General features: G+C 44.9%; 1 protein-coding gene across 1 annotated transcript in view; it reads left to right on the top strand.

Annotated features, from left to right (window-relative positions):
• Polr2A (RNA polymerase II subunit RpII215) overlaps nt 1–20,431 on the top strand; it is a 55,325-nt gene extending 34,894 nt beyond the window's left edge. The window contains exons 18-24 of the mRNA XM_075682168.1: nt 1,535–1,759; nt 3,556–3,903; nt 5,754–5,858; nt 6,839–7,021; nt 8,513–8,716; nt 16,782–16,968; nt 18,887–20,431. Coding sequence (XP_075538283.1) covers nt 1,535–1,759; nt 3,556–3,903; nt 5,754–5,858; nt 6,839–7,021; nt 8,513–8,716; nt 16,782–16,968; nt 18,887–20,232 — 2,598 coding nt within the window. The 3' untranslated portion in view covers nt 20,233–20,431. The remainder of the gene's footprint in view (nt 1–1,534; nt 1,760–3,555; nt 3,904–5,753; nt 5,859–6,838; nt 7,022–8,512; nt 8,717–16,781; nt 16,969–18,886) is intronic.
• Nucleotides 20,432–21,064: the final 633 nt, after the last annotated feature.

The raw sequence follows: 21,064 nt of genomic DNA, 5'->3' as shown, positions 1-21,064 counted from the left end.
CCGAATGTCTGAGGCCAGAAAAAATTTTAAAAAAATTACCTCGAATGTAGGCTGAACAAAAAAGTGAGGACAGCGTCCACAAAATGAAAACTGCATTATTAAATAAAAACATGCTGAGCTCATTCTACGTTATCATCATGTTATCATCGATCTTGCATGCGGACATGTGCAAGCTCGCGTCCACGCACCCATGCATGCATAGACAGTGTGGCATGGCTCACATGCATCGAAACTCGGCACAATCTCAGTGAACAGCTCATCTCTGTTATTGCGCGCGTATTTTCCTTATCGTTGTCATCTCATTGCGGCACACTCAAAAGACAGAAGGGCTCTCCAAGCTTCACAGCAGGTCGGTTATTGTAAGGCCAGTCTGCATGACAGAGAAAAGGATCAAGCTTCACATGACTCGATCACAGTAAAGAGCAGCTGCTGTCCACCACGGGCGTGGAAGTGTCATGGCTAGTCGCATGCATTTGTGAGAATGGCGAATGACCATAAGGGAGAGCGAGCATTGCGCAAATCAGCATGGTTTGCTACCTGTCAAAGATTGCGAAATCTGGATAGTCGCGGTAAGTTTGCGCAAGGCTCGCTCCCCCTCATCTTCATTCGCCAGTCCCGCAAATGCATGCAACTAGCGATGACACTGCTACGCCCACGGTGTAACAGGTTGCTTGAAGCTACAACAAGAGACCAATGTGCGTCTACGAATGGTGTCGGGAATGAGAGGCCACCATACGCTGTGTCGCAAAGATGACTGCCATGAACGACTTTGTTGCCATCCCAAGCGCGCACTTTCATTTTCGAAGCAATTTGTCAGCTTTTTTAGTGTTGCGCGGCTGCTGCCAGTAAATCTGCATTGATTTGGCACCAAACTGTAACTTTAGTTGCCAATTAAGCCTAATGGCATACACAGTGGGGCCATGATGAAAATTCGCTGCTGGCCGATGTGGTAGCGGGCCACAAGCTGTCTGGGAAGGCTTGCTGCTGATATGTTCGTACAGGTGGCTTATCAGTGATTGGTGCCGAGATCCTGCATGCGGGTTAGATTGAAGATTAGACTCACGAATTGAAGTATTCGAACATTCACTATTTGAATTGATTTGGTGATATTTGAGCATTCACACACCCCTAGTGATCTTTTGTAGCATGTGACTTCCGTCATAATGAGGTTAGGCTGGAGCAGAGTGGAACTTCGTTACAATGAACTACGTAATCTGCATAACAATGTAATTGTAGTTCCCCTTGAAATTCCCATATAAACACACGCATTTAACAATCCTGTTTTAACGAACCAGAAACCTTGTGGAGCAAAAGATTTCTGTGTTGCCAAGCGAAAATTTCACCATGCGAAACAGCCTAAACTCTGTGATAACTGGACTAACTTGTTGGTGCCGGTGGCAAGGAAACAGATTGCAGTGTTGTGGACCCAGGATGTAACTCTGAGCTCACATTTTGTGATTGTGTTTAGAGATGGCGTTCTTTGGAAATGTGAAGCAATTGTTTGTTTGATTTTCAAATTTTTTGGGGGCTGTAGGGCCAGCCTGGTGAGATGGTGGGTGCCCTGGCCGCCCAGTCTCTGGGTGAGCCAGCCACCCAGATGACCCTGAACACTTTCCACTACGCCGGTGTGTCGGCCAAGAACGTCACACTAGGTGTGCCTCGTCTGAAAGAGATCATCAACATCTCCAAAAAGCCAAAGACACCCTCGCTCACTGTCTTCCTGACGGGTGCCGCTGCGCGAGATGCCGAGAAGGCCAAGGTAACGTTTTCACTCCCTTGCTCACCTGACTGCATTGTTTTGCAATGTACACATGCCGACTTTCCTGAATCATTGAAAAGTTTACTTATTCGGGCTCATTCTACAATTTTACGAATGTTGCATATAGGTTTAGAAAAAAAAAATGGATCTGTTCGCAATTAAGTTTTAATGGTGTTGTAAGATGAGGCAGCACAGTAGTGCAACAAATGCATGCAAGAAATTTTGCAGAAACTGCTGACAATGATTGTCAGTGTAAGCCTAGAGCCAAAATTGCTTCTGGAAAGCTATTCATGTCATTGAGGGAATGCTGCGCTTGAAGGCCTATATTAGTTGCAGTGAGAATATTTAGGTAACATTTCTTGTTTCTTTGCATGATCCCATAGTAAGAGTTGTTAACCAGCATATCTGTAGTAGTAGTATAGACCTAGGACTTCGCCACATCATTTAAACCTTGAGACGCCCCAAAGCTCTCGCACGACTGCGCCTGCCTCTCACATTGGCATTTTGCGACAAACATGCTGTGCAACTTGATGGCGTGTGAGCACACGCCCTTTGCATCATTGCCTTTGTATCGGTGACAAAAGTCTGGCCACCGGCCGCTGATTAGCGCACAAACAGGCACAATAACCTGTACTTTAAAAGAAATTGCGATCGTGCCTGTGCCATCCTCTTGTGGCAGCGCAGGTTGCTATATGCTGGAAGAATACTTGCTTCAAACAAGTTTTGGAAACAAATTCTCGAAGCATGCCATGTCGACTGTGGCAAAGTCACCGTAAAAGTCGCTGTGATATAAAAACAGTGTGTTGCTTGTCGCTCACTGCTGTTCCAAGTTTCTGGTTGCTCATGTGCTGCGTCTAAAGGTAAATTGTTGTTAATAATGTGCATGTGTGTGTGCTCAGGACAAACCTAAAAGTAAAATGTGTGCTGCTCCCCCTCCTCCCCCTCTTGTAGTGTCTGCTGGTTGCAGGTTTGCAGGCTGGCAGGTATGCCTTGTGCACTGTAGTCTGTCTTTTGTAGGACCTCACCTCTTTGTGTCATATTGTGAGTACATGCAGCTTTAGGTGCTGTTTGACAGGTGTCATGTACTTTTCAACATCCAGTACATACCCAGTACACATACTTCAGTATGTACTCCAGTAATATCCAGTACATCAATATAAATGTCCCTTCAGATATTTTACAGGCGTGACCTGCATGTGTCGCTGGTACTTGCTTCACTGCTTGCTCACTTTGTTCACTCAGGACATTCCAGTGATTTGCACTCTTCAGTGCCCAGTGTTTCACATGCTAAGGCATCCAGAATCGTTTGGGTTTTCATTCATGTGAATGAATGCAAACTGGTGATTGCAAACTGACAAGTGCGGTGCGAAAAGAACATAAATTTAAAACAAAAGCCTGTGCACCCTTCCTTTTGAGGAGGCTGCACCTCCTGCTGGAGAATCAAAGTCACATGTGTAAATACCTCTGCATTAAATGCATTGCCTGCAACATCGCCAATTATGGCACATGACTCCCGTAAAGCGCCCAAAGCAGAATGTGCAAAACTGCCACTGCAAAGAGGTTGCAAAGCAAAAAAAAAAGTATTAGAATAAATAAGAGAGTTGGGGCTCCTGACATAAAAGTGATGCAGTCTCTCGGGTCCAGTATGGGAGAAGACAGGCAAGAAATATCACTTGCAGCCAGACACTACCCAGATAGCACTTCACAAATTTCAGTTAAAACCAGGATTTTTGATAAGAGCATTGTGAGGGGGCCCTTTATATGTGATGTGACAGATTTCCTTTGATTTTTCTCAGGACGTTTTGTGCCGATTGGAGCACACAACCCTGCGCAAGGTGACTGCCAACACAGCCATCTACTACGATCCTGACCCGCAGAACACGGTCATATCGGAGGACCAGGAGTTTGTGAACGTCTACTATGAGATGCCTGACTTTGACCCCACTCGCATATCGCCCTGGCTGCTCCGTGTGGAGCTAGACCGCAAGCGTATGACGGACAAGAAGCTCACCATGGAGCAGATTGCCGAGAAGATTAATGCTGGTTTTGGTGATGACCTCAACTGCATCTTCAATGATGACAACGCCGAGAAGCTGGTCCTTCGTATACGAATCATGAACAGCGATGACGGCAAATTCCAAGATGTGAGTTGCACAGTTTATTTGTTTCTCACTGCTGTTTCCTTGTTGCATGTTCTTTTCATTACTATATCTTGTGACAGTACAGCCATAGTTCGGTAAGCTTCGCCGCACTACAGCCATGTTATGCAGTGGAGCTTACTGAAATTATTGGGGTAAAGCAATTTGTCGTGCAGTGAAGCATTTCTAAAGGAAAAAAAAGGGGCAATGTCCTGGGGTCACTGCTAGTTCTTATGACTACCTGACAATATAGTACTGTACTGCCTCTCCATGTATTTGGACAATACCAGCCACTAGGTGGAAACCTCTATATCTGCTAAGTGCCTAAAAGCAAGTAGCAAGCTTCGCAGTGAATTTAGAACCTGACTCTAAAGTAGTTCAGTACCACCAGGATGCTTCAATGGTAAAGGGGGTTAAAAATCTGGCTTTAGAAGAATAGAAGAAGCAAGGTAAATTTAAACACCAAAGAACTCGGATATGTCATCAACAACTAAAGCTATTGAAGAGGCTCCTTCCAAGTCAGCACTGTGGAAAGGCTTTGATAAGCTCATCAACCAGCAGCAATTTTCACTTGCTTGTGGCAGCAATTTTCGCTGCCTCAAGTACAGGTTGAAAGATATGGGCATAATGAAGTTTTGGGTCAGAAAGAACACCCATGTGAGTGGTAGTGCCAGCATGGTGCCCATTGTTGGCTCAGCTTGTGAAGAGATACCTGCCGATACCAGACACTAGCGTGTCAAGTGAGTAGCTCTTTTTGGTGTCTGAAAGAATTGCAACATGCAGGAGGGTGTCGTTGCCCCTCCCCGCAAACAAGTCAAGCAGCTGTCCTTCCTTCATGACATCTAATAGCTGCACTTGTGATGCTGTCTAGCAAAAATATTGTACTAGAGAATTTTATTGATCACGAAGCAAAATATTTTTGTATGTTATTTGCTGTGCGATAAACTTGCTTATTTTTTCGTACATCTGGTTGGTGCATAAAATTGAATTTCTGCAAAACCAGGAGTACCGTGTTTATTCGATTGTAACGCAAGATTTTTTTCATGACTGTCATTGCTTGAACTCGACCCCTCGCGTTACATTCGAATAATGGCACAATTTGCAATTTTATAATATCCTAAATTCCGCTATTTTTAGCATTACATTGGCAACCTGTACCTTTACGTCTTGATTTAATCCATAGACAAGTTGACCAAAGTAAAAACTTGTTTTTGTTGGAATCAACGCGACCTTTGCTGTACTTGTGACTGGTGTTACGGTTACGGTGCTGCAGTACCCATGGTCCTTCGTGCTTCGACTCCGCTTATTTGGGATGTTATGGTAATGTTGCGGATTTAGTATAATCGAGAAACATGCGTTTTAGTTCACTTAAATATGGCATGTTCATTACAATTCAGGATTGGGTGGTACCCAAATCCCATACCCCAAATTTTGGAATATTGCCTTCTATTCTTGAAGGCCAGACTTTTCTGTACTGTGGGCATCGTAACTTGGTCACGGTCACTGAATATTGCTGTTATGTAATCCAGTCCAAATGTTTCTGCAACTGTAGGAGGGGCAACCTGTGGAATTGTTTGTGCGAAGTGTGCATTACTTCGAAGGAATTGCATTTTCTATTTCTGGCTGTGAAATATCAAGCACATGTTACAATCGAGGACGCGTTAGCATCATGTAAACACAGTAAATCGTTAATACAGGCAGCAATGTTAGTTACAAATTCCACATGTCAGGTAACAACGTAGTTTACCAGGAGACAAGTCATTAAAGTGTTACTCATAAGATGCATTAAAAGCATCAGAAAAGTAATGTACGAACTGTGTTGACATTTCCGTTCTGGTCCCCTTCATGTGCTCCAGGAGGAAGAACAAGTGGACAAGATGGAGGACGATGTCTTCCTTCGTTGCATTGAAGCCAACATGCTGAGTGACATGACTCTGCAAGGCATCGAAGCTATCACAAAGGTCAGTCCACATGAGCAAAAGTGGAAACCTCGTTTCAGCAGCTGTAACACGCGCTGCACGTCTCAGACTAACATGTGCGCCATCACCATTCTGTGTACTACCATAGATCATTAAACTCACTCATGAGTCCACTCACTCATATTCCGACTCATAACCCCATTTTACTGTCTTGGGCTCACTCATGCGCATGCTCACGGGTGCATCTGAGGCTGGTTGGGTTAACGCTGATGTATGGGTGGTGTGCGTGACTAGAAAAAGACAAGCGAAACATAATTGTAATGAAATTGGTTATAACAGACTAATGGATGTCCCAGAGTAATCTTAATTTTAGGGGTGTGCGAGTACTCGAATATCACTGAGTCAAATCGAATGATAGAATAATATGATTCGTGAATCGAATATCTACTATTCGATTTTTCGAATATTCAATATAGACTCTTTTCGTGGCAATCCCGTGGGTGCTGCCACGTTTGATCATGTGGTGATGCGTCCATTGCTTGTCTCAACTGCCTCCGTCGCCTCCATGTTCACAGTGAATGTGGTTGACGCCCGGCGTGGTTCAGCAAACCTCTGTTTCAATGGATATTGTGGGCAGTGACTATGTGGACGACACGAAGCTTTGGCCACAGCTTCAAACAACATATAAGCGCTTTTGGCGCTCATTACACCTTGTCCAAATGGCGTGAGCAGCGTATTCAGTACTTCTACTAAAAGTGGCACTAGAAATGTATTCCAAGCTGTCCGAACTTTCTGCTTATAAATTCACTCATGATCGGTGTGCTTTGCTCACAGTTCTTTATTTGGCAAGCACTTTAAAGCAGCGGCTTGTCATGTCTCTGACTCAGTAAAGCTCCCTGGCATGATTGCTATCTGATTGTTTATTTACTGCTTAATGTTGCAACCTACTATTTGGTATTTGCACACCCCTATTGTTGCAAATTTCCTTGTTTCCATTGTCCCGCAAACTTTTCTTTTTCTAGGTGTACATGCACCTGCCTACCACAGACAACAAGAAGCGCATTGTCCTTACCGAGACTGGAGAGTTCAAGGCCATTGCCGAATGGCTTCTGGAAACTGATGGCACCAGCCTCATGAGAGTGCTGAGCGAACGGGACGTTGACCCTGTCCGGACATACTCCAACGACATCTGTGAGATCTTCGCTGTAAGTCGCCTGGTTCCTTAGGAGTTCACTGACTTCCTTTTTATGTTTTTGTTGTTAATGTTACTTCGCTTTCTCAACTTGCTTCTTGCGGAGCCGCTAAGTAGCCTGCTGCTGGGACTTTATCACCCACAAATAACTTGTCCCCTGCACGTAAGCCTGTGTGCTTATTTGAAGTCCTTGTAAAAGGAAGTAAAAGTACAGAGAGAACAACTGAAACAAACAAACACAGACTATTATGTTTGTTCAAAGCAAAGCCACAGATACAGCCTTGCTTTGTGTGTTTGTGTCAGCAACAATTTCTCTGCAGCTCTCTTTTGAAGTGCGGAACGTCTTTAAGGCAGTGCAAGTTCTGCCGGTGCACTTCACGGCAATTCATCGGGCATTGCCAGGAAGCACACTTCAGTACATGGAAAGTGCACATAACTTGCACATCACTTCATGCTTAGATTTAGACTTTTTTTTGTGTGTGGATAATGTGTGTGAAGATATGATAAAATGGCTCCATTTGTGCAATTTACTGTGCAACAGGGCTACTCAAATAGCTTTTTTTTCTTGTAGCATGTGCCTGGCTTTATTTCGATAACAGGGAAATTTTATGGTACAAGTGGCTGTTCTTCAGCCTTACATAGCTATTCAAGTATCTATTCAAGCTATTTTTATCTGACCGTAAGATTCAATAGCGTTTTTCTGGCGAATTATGTTTACATAATTGAGATCAGCACAATGGTCACACTTTGCTGGAATTTTTTTTTCACAAATGGGATAATGACAAGTAATGATCTACACCAAGGATTGAACTTGCGCGAAAGAACTTTCGGCTAGCCATAAATTATTCATACTGAATTTGAGAATGAATACCAACAGGCATCATACATTCTTGCTACTCTCATAAGTTTACCAGGTTGTCTGTTTTAACAGAAACGTTAATGTTCTCCTTTGGTAGGTATTGCATTTCTGTCACATCAACTATAATACTTCCCAGACACTACTTAAAGACAAATTGCTGAGCAATATTAGCTAATTAACACTTTCACTGATTACTTTTGTAACTACTCACTTTAGAGTGCATGCTTTTGTTGTGGAATTGAAGCCAATCAGTAAGGAAGCAGTGTCCTTTAGCAGAAACCCTGTGCTTAGCACCAGTTTTGATAAATATGTCCTTCAAATTTGTGGTGAAACACATTGGTGTTCCAACAACGTATGTAAACATTATTTCACAGTGCTTATAAGTGCTAACTAGAATATTACAGATTTTGAAGACATATTTCTGCCCCAAGACATAGTTGCCTGGTGGTGGAGCTGCGTTTTTCATATTCATGCTGATCCATGTTAATACTGTGTATAAAACTAAAGGGAGCATAATTTCACTGCCTTTCCAGCACTTTCACCAGCAACATATGCTTAACTAATGGGATCTGATGCGTGGATGTTTTGGTTTGGAGTAGAGCTGGTGATTTGTAAGCCATACCTAAAGGGGACGGGATTCTGCAGGTGCTGGGCATTGAGGCCGTCCGAAAGGCTGTGGAGAAGGAGATGAATCATGTCATCTCATTCGACGGTTCGTATGTCAACTACCGCCACTTGGCTCTCCTGTGTGATGTGATGACCGCTAAGGGACATCTGATGGCCATCACACGTCACGGAATCAACCGACAGGACACGGGGGCCCTTATGAGGTGTTCCTTTGAAGAGACCGTAAGTTGAAATGGGAGCTTGATATCTCGAGGGCGTTTTCACTCTGTGACATTCCCATGCCAGCTGTAGAGGGCATATTTTTGTGACAGTGGTGTTTCGCATGGGACTCGTGTAACACTCACTGGCAATGTCTTTAGTGACAACACACTTCCAATACTAACATACTAACTTGCTGCTATTAAGAGCATTCAGGATCCTTTGGTTCTTGGCTGCATTGATAATTGTACATTTGTCATGTGCAGGAGAGAGTAAAATACTGCTCCGATCATTTCATTTAACCACCTGTGTGTACCACGTCTTCCTGTGTACTTCAAAGTTGCCCCATTTCACAGTAGTCCTTATGAAATGTTAATGAGTTAATAAATACCCATACAGTCAAAATGAATGCATGCCTTTTACTGCCCCGAAGGGCTCAAGTTGCCACAGGCAACTCTGAAATAGCTCTGAAGGTCTGCCAGTACACTCTGCTTATTGGTGCACATACTGTGATGAGAGACGGTGGGTGTATGCGTGTACAGTAGAACCCCGCTGTTACGTTCCTCACTGCTGCGTTTCCCCGGCTGCTACGTCGTTTTCATCCGGTCCCGGCATAGCTTCCATAGGATCCAATGTATAAGGAACCCCGCTGTTACGTAGTAGCTTTGAAAACGTCCCCGCATGATACGTCGCAACTTAGCACCCCGAACCCGCCTAGGCTAATGTAGGGAACGCGCTCCAACCGCCATTTTGGCTTTTGACGAGTTTTGGCCAGGCTTGGCTATAGAACTGGCTGGAAGAAGCTGCACGCCAGTTTGAGAGGCCGCCACTAAGTGGCCATTCGCGAAAAATGCTCTCACCCTCATCACTGTGATTACGGTCACCGCATGGTTTTTGGGCAGGTCGACTCACAGAGGAAGGAAACTCGGAAGAGGCCCTGGTGTCACTCTTTGTGAAGCTAAAGTGAAGCCGGAAGTTGGCGTTACTCATGGCGTTGCTCCACTTATCGGGCCAGCTCTCCTCTCTTGTTTACGTTTCTCGCGAAACCACGCTGCGCCGCGCGCAACCAGGCTGCTCGGACGCGCGCGCTCTGCAGCAATACTAAACAAACATTAGCACGTTAGCATGACTACGCCAAAGAGGGCAGAATTTCCCGCGGATATTTCTTCGTCCGTTGCCATTGCCGGGGCGCGGTGACGACGAGGAGCACGAGCCGCATGATGCCGGGGAGTTGCCAAATCCTAGTTTTGGAGAAGCCGTCGCGGCTCTGGACCTCCTCCGCAGGTACGTCGCACCTCACAGCGATGCTGACAGCAATGCGGCCTTCCAGGCTATTGAGAAACGTGTGGTGAATTACAGCGAGCGAAAGAAACGGCAAGCCACCATTCTAGACTTCTTTAAGTCCTAAGCGCACTCTGTGGAAATAAATTGTCTATAGTTGAAGCTGCACTTTTTTCATTCATTTTCGGAGCTTTCCTCACTGTTGCGTTTTCCAAGCTGTTACGTTTTTTTCCCCCGGTCCGGTGAAAAACGTATGAACGGGGTTCCACTGTATATGCAGTAGAATCTTGTTGATACAGTCTCTTTATGGACGATTTCCCAGTGCCAACAGTCATGATTGGCAACACAAAAAATGACCCAATACTATTACAGTTGCCAATGAATTTTTTCGACTACAAAAATTTGTACTTGATGGATATTATTGACCTCATAAATGCACCGTGAGGGTTCCCATAGAGCTAATGCATTTTTGTGACTCATTTTTCAGACAAATTTAGGCTCCAAAGTTCGATTTTCTGAACTAAGTCGCTCATTCCAAGACACACTCCCGACCTTGGGGACTGCCATGTTGCATTTTCCACTGGCTTGCCCAGACCTTGGCTTCCACTGGACCACTGTATAGCCTCCAAGATTGGGAGGCACAAGCTTTCATAGAGCGTGTAACATGTTCCCGTCTCAGAGACCATTCCCGGTCTTGGCTGACAAAACGCTGCAGTAGACGACACTTGTTTCTTTCTTTTTTCGGTCAGCACTATCGTCATAATCACTTAATGTGGGATACATTCTTTTTTAAGGCTTCGGTTGCTATTTTGCATATGGTGTGTCTGCAGAGCAGGTGTGTCTTGGAGACATCGCATCTTTGTGTGTGTTTGTGCAGCTTCGCATTTGTGTAATCGGCACCACCTCCTGTACATTCATAAGAGCCAAGTGGTGCAAAGAAATGTGGCTCACTTCTTTAATCTCCATGGCGATCTCTGGCAACAAAGATCGCCAACATGGTGACGCTCTTGCCAAACTGTATACGGAGACGATGTCACTCATGCACAAATCCAAGCAAATCTGATCGCCTCCAAGCTTAGTATGAGGCAGAGCATTATTAAAGCCACTGTGAGCCTAATAAATTTCTTTTTTAATTGAACCAGTTTTTCGGACCATTCAGTATTTTACTATTCATTGTTCCATTCAAGGTTCAGAAAATCGGTCAGCAACCGTACGTTTATTTGTTAAGGCTTTGTACATTCCCCGAAAACACGGATCTTATGGCACCAACGTTCAGTAGATTGCTAAGCTGTGATAGTATGATATGTTTTTCAGCCGCTAGATCTCATGTAAGCAAGAAAAGGCATGAAAGGCATACCATTCAGAACAGTAGTCGCCTGCCGCAGCAGCTTCTCTGCAATACTCGCCCGTCCTCACTTGAAAATTCCTGTGCACATTCAGCTTCTTATTTTGGTTCCAGGTCGTCGCATGCATCATTCACAGCTATTACTGCCAGCCCTGTTGTGATAAGCTTGTTCACCTAGCTCAGGGTGTCTACCAACTGGAAAAACCGGGAATTCTCAGGGATTTTGAATAGTCTGGAAAAACTCAGGGAAAACTCAGGGAATTCGTGCTTCAATCACGGAAAATAGCTGTCATGTTATTGAAAGGGAACAAAAGTCCCCCTAGTGCTGGTTCGAGTAAAAGAGAGAAATCATAATGAATAGTCTTTGATGTCATGTTGTCGGTTGGAGGAGTTGCTAGTGTACAGTCAACAACTGATTTTCCGGACGCCCGATTTTTGTGAAATGCCCGATAATGCGGACGGCTTCGCGGCACCACCACGTGGCCCATAGTGTCAATGTGTAAGAATGTCTGTAATTTCAGATGCAAGAACCCTTTGCTGTCCAATTTTCTGGACTTTTTGCCGCGACCACAGGTCCAAAACGGCAATGATCAAAGCCAACACCGCCGTTTTGATTATCTCGCCGCCTCGAACCAGTGCTCTTGCTCGCAGATAGGCTGGCAGCTGTAGTCACCACCGCAGCAATGTTTAGCTAGCTCTTTCGACGTTCGCTATTAAGGTTCTTCCCGTTTGGTGCTGTGTTTTTCATTGAAAGAATTAGTTGCTTTCAGTAATAGCACCTACTCCGCCTCTGTAATCCTTGCGATTGGTTTCGAAGCTTAGAAAGCATGGTGCGTTGCATAATGCCAGTTCTCGAAAGGCAGCTTCGCCGCAGCACAGCGATGTTACGCGGTGAAGCGTACGTGAAGTATAGCGGTGAAGCTTATCAAGTGCGGGAAGGGGCAGTTGTCACTGGACACAGTACATATTCCATGATTATACACGCATGCACCCGCCATCTCCTGTTACAGTACTAGCACCGATATGCCTACTAAGTGTACTGGCAGGCCTTCAGAGCTTTTTCAGATGTGCCTGTGAGGATTTGAGCCCTTAAGAACAGTAAAAGACATGCATTCATTTTTTTTGGACTGCTTGATGTGGTTTTTCGTACATTTTCGTGGCCCCCAGGGAGTACGAAAAATCGGACATGGACTGTACAACTGACCAAGAGGATGCTTCAATGGTCCGTAGGGCGAACGCGTGTCAGAACGAGGACAAAAACAGAAATGACCATTGCATTGAGGAATGATCAGGAAAGGAACTGGGCCACCTCTTCTTTGAAGGAGCTTGAGCTTAAAAAGCAAAGTGTTGGCTGACGCAAAGACGCAGGTGGCCCCCATACAAACCAAAAGAAACTCTTGAAAGCAGTGAAACACAAAACGGAGGCAATGTGCCTGGGCTAAGTGTATGTGAGGACATTTTAGGTTGACTTTCCAACTGCTGAGAAAGAAATCTCACTTGTGACAAAGTATGGTCCTAATACCAATGATCTTGTTATCACTCGACAGAAATAGCTCATTTTTGAAAATGTTTGCTTCTGTATGCATCTCTTTTTATTCGTATTTGAAAATGTTAGACTTGATTTACAATGGGCTTTATCATTTTTCTTTTTTGAATATATTTTATTTGCAGCGCATTTTACTATCCCCTAGCTTCAGTTTTCTATTTTGAATAAAATGAACACTACTTGTTACATTTAAACGAATAAGTTTGTTTCTTATTTTTTACAATGCTTACTTGAGAGGGCTGACACCACATCAGGCAATGTGGTGTCAGCCTGTCTTGACATAAAATAAAGTTCTGTGTTGCTCAGGGAAACCCTGTAGCTGTTTCACAGACAGGGTAGGGTGTCTACCAACCGGGAAAACCAGGAATTCTTGGGGATTTTGATTAGCCTGGAAAAACTCAGGGAAAACTTAGGGAATTTGCGCTTCTATCAGGGAAAATCAGCGGTAATTTTATTCAAAGGGAATGAAAGTCGTGGTAATGCTGGCCCAAGTAACAGAGAGGAATTGTAACGAATGGTCTTTGACGCCGCATTGTCGGCTGGAGGAGTTGCCAGGGTGCAGTCAACGAGTGACTTACAGGACGCTAGATAATTCGGACAGCTTCGCGGCACGACTGCATACCCCATAAGGTCAATGTATAAGAACGCCTGAAATTTCGGAGGAAAGAACCCCTCGCCGTCAGATATTCTGGACTTTTTGCCATGACCGCAGGTCCAAAACGGCATTAAATATAAGCCACAACTGCCGCCATTTTGATAACCTCACCTCCTCGAACCGGCACACTCGCACGCAGATCCGCTGGCAGCAGTAGCCACCACCGCGGCAATGCTAGGCTTAGCTGCTTTGAGGTTCGGTATTAAGCTTATTTCCATTCTGTGCCATGTTTTTCATTGAAAGAATTTGCTGCTGTCAGCAATGGCACCGACACCACCTTTGTGGTCATTGCGATTGGCTTCGAAGTTGGGAAGCATGACACGTTGCATAATGCTGGTTCCCGAAAGTCAGCTTCTCCTCATTACAGCAATGTTACGCTGTGAATCAACAAGTGTGGGAAGGGGCAAATGTCACGGGACACAGTATGTATTCCTTAATTATACACGCATGCACCCGCCATCTTCTGTCACAGTACGAGCACTGATATGCCTAATAAGTGTACTGGGAGTTCAGAGCTTTTTCGGGCATGCCTGTGGCAATTTGAGCCCTTAAGGGAGCTGTAAAAGACATGAATTCATTTTTTCGGGGGTTTTCACGACTCCTAAGGAGTCTAAAAACTCGGACACTGACTGTACAACTGTCCAAGAGGATGCTTTAAATAGTCCGTGTGGCGAACGCGCAGCCGAAGGAGAACAAGAAGACAAAGGACCTACGCATTTACAAATGAACGGGAAAGGAAGCATGCCGCTGCTTTCTTGGAGGAGCTTGCACTCTAAAAGCAAAGCGTTGGCTGACACCAAGATGCAGGTGTTCCTCATCCAAGCAAAAAAAGTTTAGAACAGTGAAATGCAACACTGAGGCGTTGTCGCAGGCTGAAAGTATGTCAGGACAGTTTAGGTTGACTTACCAGCTGTTGCAAGAGACTCTCACTTGTGATTAAGTTTGGGCCTCATACTAATTAGCTTGCTATCGGTTGATAAAAATAGCTCATATTCGAAAATATTCTGTATGCATCTCTTTTTTCTTTGTATTTGAGAATGTTCGACTCAATTTGCAATGGGTATTACTATTTCTTTCGAAGATGGTTTATTCGCTGCGCATTTTGCTAACCCCTCCCTTCTGTTTTCTTTTTGAATAGACACCCCTTACTATTCAAACTGGATTAAGTTGTTTTTTTTATTTTTTGACATGTTTACAGAGAGTGACACCATTGGGCAATATGATGTAGGGAGCCCGTCTTGACATAAAACAAAGTTCTGTGTCACTCAGGGAATATTGCAAAGGCACTCGGGGAAAACCTGGAAAACTCGGGGAATTTGGAAATGTCAACTTGGCAGACACCCTGCACAGCGCATGGGGTGCAGTGCCGTTTGAAGTCTGCTTCACGCTTTGACCCTTGCCATGCTTCCTGTGGTTCGAAGCCATTAGCGAAAATGACAAAGGTGGAGTCAACGTCCTTGCTGACAGCAGCGAATTCTTTCAATGAAAAACATAGCACCGACCAGCAGGAAGCTTTGTAGCCAACATTGAAGCAGCTAGGCCTACCATTGCTGCAGTGGCAGCTACGGCTGCCAGCTGATTGGTGTGCAAATGTGCTGGTTTGAGGTTGCAAGATAATCAAATTGGTGGTTGTAGTAGCTTCAATTAATACTGTTTTGAACCTGTGGTCATGGCATAGAATTGGAAAAATTGGATGGCGAATGGTTTCAGTATTTGAAATTTGAGATGTTCTTATGCTCTATAGCATACGTGACTGTGCTGTCAAGGCATTTCAAATATTGGGCATGTCCGAAAACTTGGTCGTTCACTGTATTTGCAGAAAAGGGGTGGCCGTTTGGCTTGAATATGGTTAGCCTGGATTGAGTATGACTTGGATGGGGTTTTGGGTAATAAAGTTGATAGGTTGTTTTTTTTTATGTTGTAGAAGCTTATTCATCTTGCTAAACAAATATGTTCAATATTGTTCATAAACTTACACCTTTAGATGCAACCGATATTTTATATTCCAAATGTAACAAATCTTTGTCTCTGAGGATGTGGTGCCGATGACATGTTTTATTCGGTCAGCAGCACTTGACACTTTCCTGCTGTGCCGTTACAGTTGCCAGGCTTCATGGGGCTATTTTGTTTTAATCATGCCTCTGTCATCTACAGACTGTCCCCAAAAAGATGGTAGGATTTTTGAGGTCACAATAGCACCAGCATGGACTACGTCTTATTTCTCAGTTCTTATTCTTAGCTTGACAGAAACAAGATTAGTATGTGCAACTAAACCTTGCTTAACCAGTTGCATGCCATTATTATCCTGAATTGTATAACAAGAAATGGCCAAATTATTTGTAAAGGCCTCATTGCTGACACGTTTTACAACCTCAGAAAGAATAAATTTGCTTTTGGTTGCCTGTTCTATGGATTGTCTGCTGCCATCTACCAAAAGCATGACTGGGCGTTGAGACGAAAGTAAACTAGGCTCATCTCTGTTGCTGCTAGAAAAAGCAAAGTACTGCTGGCAAGCACAGATTGTTCTTGGCTGGTTTTACCAGGAACGCGTGGACGAACCCAGCTCATCCAAGACAGAGGGAGTTAATGAAGTTGAACTTTGAGCCAAAGTATTCTTAATAGCTATACAAGTTAAAACCAAAGCATCATTGTGGTGCCACTTTGGCAGTTGAATTTTATTTACCTGGTTTTAATTTACTAATCACACTTGCCTTGCTGGGTTCAGAATGCAGCGTGCATCAGCTGTTCCCCCTCCATCGCTGTGCCACACGGGCACTCGACTACCATGGCCGGTTGTGTGCTCAAGGAGACAAAAGAGGATTGCATACATGCATGGATGCTTATTAGTTTGTGTAGGCAAGCTAGCAATGCAAGGCACTGAGGGAGCTTTCAAAAAAGTGTGTGATAAGAGGGATTCACAACTTATCATCAAGGTACATAAGAATCCACATCGACGGCCACTGCATGAGGGATACGTAAAAGGGATGAGCTTGGCAGCAGCAGTTGCCAGCTTGTTTCGAAAAGGATGGTTCGCATTATCTATCCGTGACTGAAGGACATCTGCCCTCTCTCCCCAAAATGTTGTTTCAATGCACTTGTGAGGCACAATGCTGTCTAATAAAATTTGGGGAATATGACCCCCCTGTGACATGCAATAGTTCTCTTAACACCTGCAAGCTTTTGTTGGAAGGTCTCCAATGAAGGCTTGAATGTCTACAAGTGTTATTGTGACAATGTGGCTTCCATTTCTTTCTGTGTGCAGGTTGATGTGCTCCTGGATGCTGCTTCACATGCTGAGGTTGACTTCCTGAAAGGTGTCTCTGAAAACATTATCATGGGACAGCTGGCACGTATGGGCACAGGGGCATTTGACTTGATGCTGGATGCCGAGAAGTGCAAGTACGGCATTGAGATTCCCATGAACCTGCCTGGAATGATGGGATCCCTCTGTGAGTGTGCTCTAGATTCCATCTTTCTCTTGACTATGCTGTGACTTCATGTATTTATTACTGTGGCTCTTTGAGCTCAATAATATGACTTCATTAATCTTGGACATTTATAATTTTTGTTAGCCACCTATGGCCAGCTAATCTGTGCTTTAATCTATGGCATTTTGCAAATATTGAACAAAGTAAAGAATACAGTAATACCTCATGAACTCCATCTCGCACATCTTGAAAAATTGGCTAAGTCGAAATTTTCCACAGCACCAAACCATTTCCCATATGTGCCATGTATTTATTGCCCTTTATGTCGAAGTATTTTTGGGCCAAATTGCAGATATCTTGAAATCTTTACTGAAAGCAGAACGAAAACGCTCCACCGCTGGTCTGTTAAACAAGCCTGGCACGATGCTGCGCTGCCTTAGCTGCGTCTACCACAAAGCAGACGCTTTCCCCGAATGTGAAGTTGGAACCTAGCAGCATAACAACTTTGTCAGGCAACCATGTGGCACGTCATGTGACGGAAGAGACGTGTGCAGCGGCAGGCCCTGCGAAATGGTACTTTTGATGCAGTTTGTTTTGTTCGTTTTATGCAGCGCACGTGATTTATCATCACATGTGTGCTTTCCGTTTTAAGTTTATTCTAAGCAGCACATGCGTGACTTAATTTTTATTCTATGCAACATACAATAAAAACACATGTGCTACATATGTTCTGGCGCATCCTGCATGCATAGTGCGTACTCATGGATGCTCATGTCGCTTTCTGTGGCACCATTCCCGGTAAGCCAGAGCCGTATGCATTGCTTAGTAAAAGCAACGTGAGCATTCACAAGTACACGTTATGCGACCAGGATGTACCGGTGACAGGTAAATTTACTGATGCCAAAATCACAGTGAAGGCGATCATGACGTCGAAAGGCCTTAAAAGGTGCTGACATCAGCCGAAACAAGAAACATGCTTCTCTTGCTGTGAAATAAAGTAAAGTCCAGTTACGGGAACAGTCGACTCATGCAGTATGTGAAGCAGTTCAAGGACGCCTTTCTAGTTCCAAGCGCTACCATGAAGCAGACCAGCCTTACACACGTTTTATGCACTGAATAAAATGGTAGTGCTGAAAACGGAGCTGGTTGATCTCTCAGGCTTGTTTTTTTTTTTAGAACCTTACGAAGAGCCAGTTTAAAAGCTCTTGTTGAAAAGCTTGTCAGTAAAGGCAACTTTTTTAGAGAGAACATGACTTTTTACTGCAATTTCTGTGACTTTGCTTGTCTTGAACATCCGGTTAACTCAAAATTTTTTCCGGTTTTACTCGTTCGAGTTAATGAGGTATTACTGTATTTGGTCAGCCAATTCGCTACTTAATGTTCACTTTGACCTGAATCTGATGCATAGGAATATATATATTAAAGGATTGTGTGCCCAATTGGTCCTTTGTTTTGTTTTTGTGAAGCATGCACGACAGCTGTGTGCCCATGCACCGTCATTTTTTAACTGCGAGAGTGTCACTGTGGCATTTTCTTTTAAGCCTTGATCAGCTCTGGAGTAACATGGTTGGTGGATCTATGGCTGCACCTTATTCGTAGCAGAAGTGAAGGCTCAATTATTTGACATTAACAATCTTGCAAATTTATAATTTCTTGTTAGCCATTCATTTCAAGCTAATGTGTGCATTAATCTGTGGCATTGGGTACTTAATAATTTCAAAACTTTTGGCTGTGTGCTATTTGTGTTGGTAGGGCTTCAGGATGCACAGTGCTTCAAGTGCTGTGGTGTCTCAGCAGGTTGCATGGACATGCACTTCTGGTTCTGTATGTGCTCTTGAAATGTGCCTGTTTTGTTCTGTATATAAATCTGGCCGTAACCAACACATCTCACATGTTTACTGCTATTCAGGCTCTCAAACAAAACATTTATATCTCGCAGGTGGCCCTGGAGTGTTCTTTGGTAGTGCAGCCACACCAATGGCTGGGATGTCCCCTCAGATGACACCGTGGGCGACAGGTGCCACTCCGGCTTACGGCAGTGGCTGGTCACCTAACGTGGGAAGTGGCATGACACCAGGAGGTGCTGGCTTCTCACCCTCTGCATCAAGTGATGCTAGTGGCTTCAGCCCTGGTGCCTGCAGCCCTGCATGGTCACCGCAGCCGGGCTCGCCAGCCTCGTCACCTGCATCACCTTATATACCTAGCCCCAGCTCTCCAAACTACTCTCCCTCTTCACCTGCTTATGCACCTTCTTCCCCCTCTCTCACTCCTGCCTCCCCAACCTACTCCCCAACATCTCCGTCCTACTCTCCCACTTCTCCATCCTATTCGCCAACGTCCCCCACATACTCGCCCACTTCTCCCAACTACTCTCCCACATCACCAAGTTATTCGCCAACATCTCCCTCTTACTCCCCAACAAGCCCCAGCTACTCTCCAACATCACCATCCTACTCCCCGACATCACCGTCCTATTCTCCAACAAGCCCAAGCTACTCACCCACTTCGCCGTCCTACTCGCCAACTTCCCCATCTTACTCTCCCACGTCTCCTTCCTATTCCCCGACTTCTCCATCCTACTCTCCAACCAGTCCCAGCTATTCCCCGAGCTCTCCCAACTACACTCCTGCATCACCTTCCTACTCGCCAACCTCGCCTTCTTACTCCCCTACCTCACCCTCCTACTCACCCACTTCTCCATCCTACTCCCCAACCAGCCCATCCTACTCCCCTAGCTCTCCCAACTATTCTCCTCAAAGTCCTAGCTACTCACCAGGTAGCCCTAGCTACTCTCCAAGCAGTCCGAAGTACTCTCCAACCTCTCCCTCTTACTCACCGACAAGTCCTAGCTATTCTCCTGGCTCGCCCCAGTACACGCCGTCGTCCCCCAAGTACTCTCCCACCTCGCCAACGTATTCGCCAACGTCTCCATCGTATTCTCCGTCAAGTCCGAAGTATTCTCCAACGAGTCCAAAGTACTCGCCAACAAGCCCCACCTACACGCCTTCGTCTCCTAAGTATAGCCCGACCTCACCTCAGTACAGTCCAACGTCGCCGCAGTATAGCCCCACGTCGCCAAAGTACTCTCCGACGTCGCCCAAGTATTCTCCCACGTCGCCAACATATTCCCCGACATCACCGAAGTATTCACCTACTTCACCTACTTACTCTCCCACAAGTCCCAAGGGATCAAGCTACTCCCCAACCAGCCCGGGCTACTCCCCATCCTCACCGACTTATAGCCCGACGAGCCCTAACATAGAAGAGGATAGCGACAATGACTAAAGTTGATTGCGCAAGTGCCAACTGTGTTGGCCTTTGTACATACGGCTCATGGCCTTATTCCACTTTTTTTATGTGTAATCTTGCTAAGTAATGTCTATAGGTGCATGCCATGGCAAGGGAAATGCTGGTGCCTCTCTGCTGCAAGTGAAGCCATTAAAGATGTATTGCACTAATGTTTTAAATAAAGATTGTTTTCGGAGCTGCCCGTGTTTTCTTTTATGTGTGTATGCAATATTGTAATTTCATTGTGACGGCATGCCAAAACACAGCATTGTGGTTAATGAAATGAAATGACAGACTGCCATAATTTTCTCTAGTTCGTGAGCTCATTTACTGCGATAGGAGACAGCTCCCCAACCAACCGCTCCCCCGACGCAATGCTGTGCAGTCTTTGTTCAGCCTTTCCAATCTTATCCATCCACTTCTTGCAAGCTGCTTTCTTTAGCGTGGTGGCATCCTGCAGGGAGAGTAAAAGAGTATTCCTTCTTTATGCCCCTCGCTACACACCTTCCCCCTGTCAATCATGCACTGAGCAGATGTTGCAATTTGTGTGCATAGAAGAAAGGGACACAGCACTTGTATCCTAGCGCCCAGCTGCTGTTGCCACGGGTAAGCACTTGAGGGTTGCAGTGCCTGCACTTATTCTAAAGGGCCCCTGAACCACCTTTTATCGTAGTGGAGGAATGCATTTGAAGTTAAAATGGGCTCTTTCAGAAGTACTTTGCCGCAAGAGTATTTCAGTGCGGTCAGCGGAAGCACTATCTATTGGCAATGAAACACCCCCTTCGCGGTGCTTCCGCTCCCTCGGTGCTTTGCACAGCGAAAGCCATGG

The sequence above is a fragment of the Dermacentor variabilis genome, chromosome 2, assembly GCF_050947875.1.
Source record: "Dermacentor variabilis isolate Ectoservices chromosome 2, ASM5094787v1, whole genome shotgun sequence".
NCBI classification, from domain to species: domain Eukaryota; kingdom Metazoa; phylum Arthropoda; class Arachnida; order Ixodida; family Ixodidae; genus Dermacentor; species Dermacentor variabilis.
This window is presented reverse-complemented; position numbering and strand designations above follow the sequence as displayed.